Here is an 8,538-nt window from a genome sequence, read left to right as displayed (position 1 = left end):
GCATGAGCCACGATTGCCTGGCTTTTTAAAGTTTTTATTTAATTTTATCCCTTTATTGTCAAAGTGAAGTACAGAGGGGTTACAGTTTCAACCTGGGCCTCCAGCCCTCAGCGCCCTGCACAGACATGAAGCGCTGGCTCTGCGCTCCCATCACCAGCCTTCTGCTGATGGCCCTGCTGTACCCAGGTAAAGCAGAGTGGAGCTGGGCCTGGGTGCCAGCGCCTGTCCTAGGGGACTCTTTGGGTAGCGACGTCTGCAGGGCTGGGTCCTCAAGGCAGTTTTCTTTCTTCCTTCCTTCCTTCCTTTCTTTCTTTCTTTCTTTCTTTCTTTCTTTCTTTCTTTCTTTCTTTCTTTCTTTCTTTCTTTCTTTCCTTCCTTCCTTCCTTCCTTCCTTCCTTCCTTTCTTTCTTTCCTTCCTTCCTTCCTTCCTTCCTTCCTTCCTTCCTTCCTTCCTTCCTTCCTTCCTTCCTTTCTTTCTTTCTTTGTTTGTTTGTTTGTTTGTTTGTTTGTTTGTTTCTTTCTTTCTTTCTTTCTTTCTTTCTTTCTTTCTTTCTTTCTTGCTTGCTTGCTTGCTTGCTTGCTTGCTTGCTTTCTTTGCCAGTCCTGGGGCTTGGACTCAGGGCCTGAGCACTGTCCCTGGCTTCTTTTTGCTCAAGGCTAGCTAGCATTCTGCCACTTGAGCTACAAAGCCACTTCTGGCCTTTTCTATATGTGAGATATTGAGGATTCGAACCCAGGGCTTCATGTATATGAGGTGAGCACTCTTGCCCTCTATCTTTTATATCTCAGCACCCTGCTTTCCTGTTTTCTTCGGGGACGTCTTCCCCACATATTGCTCATGTCCCACTAGTATCTACTCTGTATTTCCATTCATTAACCAAACGTTAACAGCTCCTCAATCACTCTTTTTGGGCGAGTGGGGTGCTGGTGACGGGTGTTACTTTTTATTCTGGGCCTGGAGCCTCCTGGAAGGCTTCTACACATCCGTTTTTCTACTAGGCCCCTTTTTCCTACTCATGGAGTTCTTGCACCCCTTTTATGTGGCGGACTCCCCACCCCGCCTCTTACTCTTGGCTTCCTGGGTTCTAAAGGAGATGGGAGGTACCTGTGTACTGGGCTGCGCATGGACCCCCGAGGTTTAATGCTTAGAGTCGAATCCTGCACCCAGAGATTGCTCCTCACAAGCCACTTATGAGCTCATGTCACTCACTTACCTTTTGATATTAAAGTCACAAAGAAGAGAACAGAAAGCAGTGGGTGGAGCCTCATGGTTGAGGGCCCAGAGGCAGTGGCCAGTGACCCTCAAGGGGCTCTTGGGCTTTTATTCGCTGGGGGTGGGGCTGCACCTCCTCTGGGGCAGTGAAGCTTAAGGCACAGAAGGGCAAAGACAACTCTGCTGGAATGCTTCTGAGCTCTGGAGCCCTGAAACCAGGTGAGCAATTAGCCTAATTACAGGAAAGCAGGTGGCTACTTATTTCCTCTTTCTATGCATTCTGGATTTCACCAAGGGTCAGGACCAGGTGCCACTTTTCTTTGTTGTAAAACTTACAAGCGTAGTTTCTTATTTATGTTTTCTTTCCCATTACATGCTGTAATGAAAGTATTATAATTCAGTGCATGCATACAATGTGTAATGAATGATAAAGTCAGGGTAATCAGGGTCTGTCTTGGGAGGGTTCCATTTTTTTTCTAGGATTGTGTGTGTGTGTGTGTGTGTGTGTGTGTGGAGAGAGAGAGAGAGAGAGAGAGAGAGAGAGAGAGAGAGAGAGAGAGTTGGTGCTGGTCCTGGGTCTTGAAATCAGGACCTGGCCACTATCCCTAAGCTTTTGTGCTTAATTAAGGCTACCACTCAAGCCACAGCTCCACTTCCTGCTTTGTGGTAATTTATTAGCAATAGTAGTCTCAAGGACTTTCCTGCCGAGGCTGGCTTTGAACCATGATCCTTGGATCTCAGCCTCCTTTACAGCTAAGATTACAGGTGTGAGCTAATGGGCAGCTGGCACTCTTCCAGGTTTTTTGTTTGTTTGCTTTTTGCCTTACTTTTCAGCTAAGTCTTTAAGTTCAGACTGGCCTTCAGATGTGATCTCCCTGTCTATGCCTTCTCTGTAGTTGGGAATACTGACACATATTAATATGCCAAGCTTATTTGTTGAAATGGAATCTTATTCACTTTTTGCAGGGAGAGGGAAGGGAGAGGGAAGAGGAGCTGAGCTGGCCTTGAACCCCTTTTGTCCCAATCTCTGCTTCCTAAGTAGCCAGGAGAGGCCTGAGACACCATTCCTGGCCTCTGTGCTAAGCTTCTAACCCTTCAACCTAGCAGACAATAACTCCTGATTGCTTCAGTTGGCTAAGGTTGTGACAATTTCTCACAGCAGGTCACATAAAAGCAATGCAGTGGTTTATGCAACGGGAGGAAATGCTCAATAATGGGGACTGGCTACAAAAGCTCCGGGCCCCTGCTCAGACATGGATTTTGATGCAAGCACTGTTGTGTTCAGGACCCAGATCTGTGGTAATGGCTGACATCTGCTTTTTCATTTGGCTTTGGTCAGAGAGGGAAACCCTGTCAGTCTTCCCGGAAGAGGGGTGTGTCTCCTCCTGTGAGTGGTAGAAGGCTTCCGTGTGGCACACACACAGCAGGTGTGGTGAAAGCGCCCCGCCCTGCCCAGCTGGTTTCCAACCCCACCCAGTGGAAGGATGGAATGGGCCTGGAGCCAACCAGTGATGGAGGATAATAGGTGTAACACGAGTTTTACAATAGGGTTTTGTTTATCTTTCTTCACTGCTTATTGAGGAATCAGAAAGAATATTGGTGAGAAAAAGAAAGATGGCGGGGAAGAAAAACATTAAAAATGTCAAGAGGCTTCGGTTACTCCTGGGGGTGGTGTTCTCGATCCTGGGATGCTTGCCAAGTGGCAGGCAGCAGAATCTGTTGTCTAAACACTGTCCAACATACACCTCCGTTTCAATGCAGTATCTTTGGCAGGAGCCATTGGGTCGCTCACAGATTTCCTTGAACTTGCCTCTGACTGCACAGAAAGAGGGGCATGGTAACCATTCATCAGTCTTACTGTATTTTTACCTTTCTATGTGGGGATGGGGACAGTGATTGGAAACAACTTTGTATGGATGCTTGTTGTTACTTGATTTCTCATACCTATGCTTTAAAAACTTGGGAAATTTTTCTTGAAAAGCACCCAGCACTGCTGGATGTTTCTAAGTAATAAAAGATGGAGTAGAGTGTCCATTGGCCCTGCCTGAGTTCTCAGGATACATGTTACTTTGTATTCATTTTCCTTACATTACCTTCTATTCATTTTCCTTACTCACATCATATTCTATTCCTTTTCCTTACTACCTACTCTCTCCTCAGACAGATGCAAGAGAGACTACTTGTACATAGTATCACTACTTTTTCTTAGAGTAGAATGTTTTTAGAGAAGGGAAATATATTTCACTTTCCCTTCCCTCTGATATTATAGGTCATCATATATCTTTCATATCTGTATATCTATAATACATCTGTATCAGCTATATTTTTCAAAAGTGGACCTGAAATACAACTTTAAAGGACAATGCACTTCAAAGAAATGGGCAGAGAGAGTATTTTCTGGGGGAAGGAAACCATATTCCTTCATATTCAATGTGTAAATATGTTTGTGTTGGTGCTTGCTATTATCTGTGGTTTCATTCCCCCCAGGTACTATGTAAGTGTGTGTGTGAGTGTGTGTGTGTGTCTCACAACCAGTTTCAAGCCTTGGAATATGGCAAGAATTCATTAAAGCACTGTGGAACAATTGCTACAATACTGGCATTTTCCATCCTGCAGCCTGTTAGTGAGAAAACTTCCTGTTACTCTGTGTTCCCATGTCTTGTGATATTTTACTGTGGCTGAAGCAATTGAGTCCTCCAATCACAGGACTTTGTGAAAATATCCTGTCATTACTCATTGCAACAGTTCAGGTTATGTAGAGAACATTTCTTTGTGTTGGGAGTTCTTTGGGAGTTAGCCTTGTCCTTTATATATTGCAGACAAACTATCACTTATAGACATCTGCTGTTGAAGTAAAGTTGAGTGTTCCAACACCATCATAGGCTACCTCTTCTCTCCACAGAAGAACTGTGAGTGAGGTCAAGAAGCAAGGGCCCCTAAGGTCACCTTGTCATCCAGTGACAAGGACAGGGCCATAGCTTGCATTCTCAGCTTTATTCTAGTTCCTTCTCTTACAACTTTCGCTGTTCTCCTCTGCAGAATCCCAGGCTTTCCTGTGATCTCATTAAGATCCTGTGATCCTCTCCACTGGCCTTCCCAGTGTCTTCCCATTCCTGCCACCCCACACTGGGCTTGCCAGTCATGTTTTGCCTCTGTTCTTCCCTCCCATGTTTAGCAGGAGTGGCCGCTCAGTAAGTGCTCAGGAGGCAGACAGGCCACAAGGGGTTCTCAGAGGTGACTGGGCTGCACTGTGAATAAGAAAGAACCGTACAGGAGGAGGTTACCAACATGAGGTGCTCCCCAGCATCTATTTCTGTGCTGATCATGACAAAGCTGGTTTCTTGTTTTATTGAAATACCTTTACATCATCTTGAGAAATGCCTACCCTTCCCTTCAAAGAACAGAAAATGCAGTTGAAGTGATTCTTTGCATGCTCCCTGAGACTCTAGACGTGAGGTATAAGTTCTTTACAGTGCTCAGAGCAGCTTGACATGTGCTCTGGGAAGATATTTCCAGACCTGCAAAGCTCATGTGATATAACAGATAGAAATGTACTTCTCACATGTGCAAACACACACACACACACACAACACACGCTCATTAACATACAGACACTCTTAGTGTTCACAAATAATCAACACGATTGTTCCTATGAAGTCTATACCTACAAGACCTTTTCAACTTCGTGTTTTAGCCTTTCAAATCTTGTGTTGGTTTTTCTATGTTTTATTCATGGGGTTGCTCTTCCCGCCATCCCTCCCTCCGTACCTCCCTCCCTCTCTTCTTTGTCCCACTCCTCTCTCTATTTTTGTTGGTAGTGGTGCTTGAACTTGTGGAGCTGGGGTGCGCAAGGCTAGAGCTCTACCATTTTGAGTCACAGCACCTCTTCTGGTTTTCTGGTGCTTAATTGGAGAAAAGAGTCTCAGAACTTCCTGCTCAGGTGGGCTTTGAACTAGGATCCTCAGATCCCAGCCTCCTGAGTAGCTAGATTTATAGGCATGAGGCACCAGTGCTTGGCTGTCATGTGCTAATTCTTCCACAGATCTTACTAGTGAAGTCTCTTTCTTCCTTTTAGAGAGCTCTTTGTTGGAAGTGTGAAGACTTCTACCTGGATTGCATAGCGAAGTGACTAGTCGCAGGATTCAAAGTCATCATATGGGTTTGTTCCTGATGCACTTGCTTTCTAACATATAGTGGATGCTCAACAAATATCTGATAAACCAAATTGGCTTTCCATCTCTATTTTCTCTACACTTCATTATAGCCTTATTATTATCTTTCATATCTATTACCGTTAAGGACTTACCACTTAAGAAAGCAATTTATTAATATGATATATCTTGATCAATGTCACCCCACTCAACATTCTCACCCCTCCTTCTCCTCCCCACAGTCTTGTTCATTTTACTTTATTTTATTTTATTGCCATACCTGGGGATTGAACTCAGGGCCTAGGCTTCTTTTGCTCAAGGCAGGCACTCTACCACTTGAGCCACAGTGCCACTTCCAGCTTCTTCTCTGTATGTGGTATTGAGGAATCGAACCCAGGGATTTATGCTTCCCAGACAATCACTCCACCACTAGGATGGCCACATTCCCAGCTCAGTCTTGCTAATTTTGTAATATACATTAGATTCCCAACTGCATTCTCCCCACCCCCACCCCCAGTGCCTCTTTTTCCTATTGCATTTGCAACATCAGACTTGTCCTTAAAGCTGCCCCTTGCTACCCCGCCTGAAGTATTATTTACTCGGCCACAGAAGATGGATCACAGCTCCACATATAGAAGGAGAACCTCTGGATTCACAATTCACAAGGGATAATCGTGCTTTGCATTACCTTTTCTGTTGTAAACTTTCAGACCTGTCTGTTTGAACCAAAACTTGTACATTAGCAGTTGCTAAAAATATAAGAAGGATCCCCTATGCTCTTAAATACCCATGACTTTTCTACTCTTACCTTAACATGCGAGGTTCTGAATTCTTAGGAAAAGATGAGAAGATATTCCCACTGGTGTGAAGCAATGCATCTGTTTTCCTGGGCATCATCATCAGGAGCCCTTTCCAGTTATTAGACAAAGGGGGGCTGTTTCCAATGCTTGCAAATTTCTGTACCCCAGCCCCAAAGTCATACTGAGGACCTAGTCTAGGAACCGCGCCAGTACAGACAGGCAGAGATGCCTGGCAAAGGGCGTTTCTAGGCCAGACTCCTATCATCTGGAAGCTCCCAGTCCACTGCCCCCAACATTCTTGGTCCCTTGGGCAGCACTCTATGCTTAGAAGCTGCACCCAAATCCATGGGTTTCTTTGCCTTTTAAACATCCAGTCAGCCAAAGCAGAACTTACATGTGGGTATGATTTACAACACTGCAGCCCTCGCAGTCAAAGACCTTCCAAATTTCTGGGGAGACACCCACTTCCCCTTTCATGGCACAGGTGAGAGGGGCTGTTCACTCCTGACATCCTACCAGGCCCCTACCTGAGCTCCTCCACACACAATGTTGTTACCTGGTAGAACTTGGCAGAGAATGAAGACCAGGACGATAGCAGGCTTCATGGTTGGAGAAAGGAAAAGCTTATTTGCAGGAGGCAGAGAAAGCTTCTGTCTGTGGCTGTCTAGAATGAGCAGAATGTCTTTGTCTGGGCAGAGAGAGTCCCTCTGTACCTCATTAAGAGACACTGGGGACAGAGTTGCTCTTGGTGTGATGAACAGCATTGGGGGAGAACTGAGAGTGCATGCTGGCCTGAACCCTCAGAGCCTTGGGAAGATGTGGTCACATAGTTCTGACCATAGAACTTTGTGCAGTAGGAACACAACCGACAAACATTTCAGCAACAGTGAAATCTTATGTAGTAAATTACATGCAGTTGGGTTATAATGAGCAATGTTTTTACATAGTGTTTCTGTACCCAGGGTCGCAGTGGGAGCTCTGTTCTGTCCTGAGCAGCATGCAACTTGATGGCACTTCTGTGAATGAGGATTTGAGTCAAGTATGAGAAGCATGAGACAAAGGCAATGTTAATGAGTAAAGGGGCGTGACCACAGGAGGAGAAGGTGAAGTGGAGCACAGGACCAGAGACCTGGCCAGGAATATTAGGACTGTCCACAGAGCCTCAGTGTTCCCACTGTGGGGCTCATGTTATTCTGTAGAAGAACGCAGTGTCTTAAACCTCACCGTGACAATGTACATTCTCCTTGTAAACGAGTACCACCCCAGAAGTTTACCAAATGGACTCATGCATTAAATGGATGTTTTGAGCAGAGTACTTAGGTAATACTTAGAATACTTAGATATTTCTTAAGGATAAATATTTAGGTTTTCTTTTCTCCCTTGGAGGTCATGGAGGTAAAGCTCAGGGCCTGAGCACTCTCCCTGAGCTTTTGAGATCAAGGCTAGTGTTCTAACACTTTCAGCCATGGCTCCACTTGTTTTCTGGTGGTTAATTGGAGATGAGTTCCCAGTGATAATTGTGATCTTGATTGTCCCTTCTTATTCCCCTAGATTGTTTGCACTGCTTATGTGTAACCACTTTTGTTAGGAGGGGCCCTAAACAATTTCACTGTTTCACTGTTACTGACTACTGGCTCAGCTCTGTAAACCCACTGGCTTCCATGTAAAGCACTGTGTGTGGTTTCCCTGTCTAAACCCTGCTGAAAGAAGGCTGGCCTTGCACTCTGCTGCCTGCCCTGTGCAGTGTGGTCCTGAGACAGTAAAGGCTCCTCTCCCTGCTTTACTGAGTCGTTGGTCATGTTTACAGGAATTGGGGACACATCAGTCTGGTCCTGAGTAGGAATGAGGGGACCCAAGGGGGAGGAGAGGGGCTGATGGGGAAGGGCTCTGGAGAGGGCCAGAGTGAGTAGCAGGCCAGGTGGCTGAAAGACACTGTGTGAGAGAGAGGGCTGGAGGAGGTAGGGAAGGAGGAGGAGGATGACAGGGAGGAGGTGGAGCTTGGTGGGGGTGTGGGGTGGTTGCCACCTCTGCAGAGGCCAAGGCTGAAGGAAGGGGATGGAGGTCACGTGCCCCATCCCCCTGTAAGGGGTAAGGTGGGGACTTGTCTGCCCGGTCCAGTGAGAGTCTAGCAGTTTGGCAGGTACTAAGTATGCAGGACGGCACAGATTGCAGAGCAGTTTAGAGCAGGAAACAAGAAGGGACCTAAGTTGGGGAGCCCATCTACTTGCTGAGTGTATTAGGGAGGTCAGATCTGGCCAGTGGCATCATTAACTGTGGAGGGACTTCAGGCTGACTCCAGCTCAGATTAGTGCTGAAGCCAATTCCATCTCCACTAAGCTCTCCCCCACCCTATCCAGGAAGCAAACCTTTATTA

General features: G+C 45.9%; 1 protein-coding gene across 1 annotated transcript; it reads right to left on the bottom strand.

The window, feature by feature from the left end:
- Positions 1-1,265: 1,265 nt before the first annotated feature.
- On the bottom strand, positions 1,266-6,769 carry LOC125345542 (beta-defensin 108B-like). The gene is made up of 3 exons (XM_048337671.1): positions 6,721-6,769; positions 2,874-3,029; positions 1,266-1,351 (listed from the first exon to the last, which is right to left on the bottom strand). The coding sequence occupies exons 1-3, from the start codon at positions 6,767-6,769 to the stop codon at positions 1,266-1,268; spliced, it is 291 nt and encodes a 96-aa protein (XP_048193628.1).
- Positions 6,770-8,538: the final 1,769 nt, after the last annotated feature.

Source organism: Perognathus longimembris, unplaced genomic scaffold (assembly GCF_023159225.1).
Source record: "Perognathus longimembris pacificus isolate PPM17 unplaced genomic scaffold, ASM2315922v1 HiC_scaffold_5915, whole genome shotgun sequence".
Taxonomy (NCBI): domain Eukaryota; kingdom Metazoa; phylum Chordata; class Mammalia; order Rodentia; family Heteromyidae; genus Perognathus; species Perognathus longimembris.
Note: the sequence above shows the minus strand (reverse complement) of the source record. Positions and strands in the feature narration are given on the sequence as shown.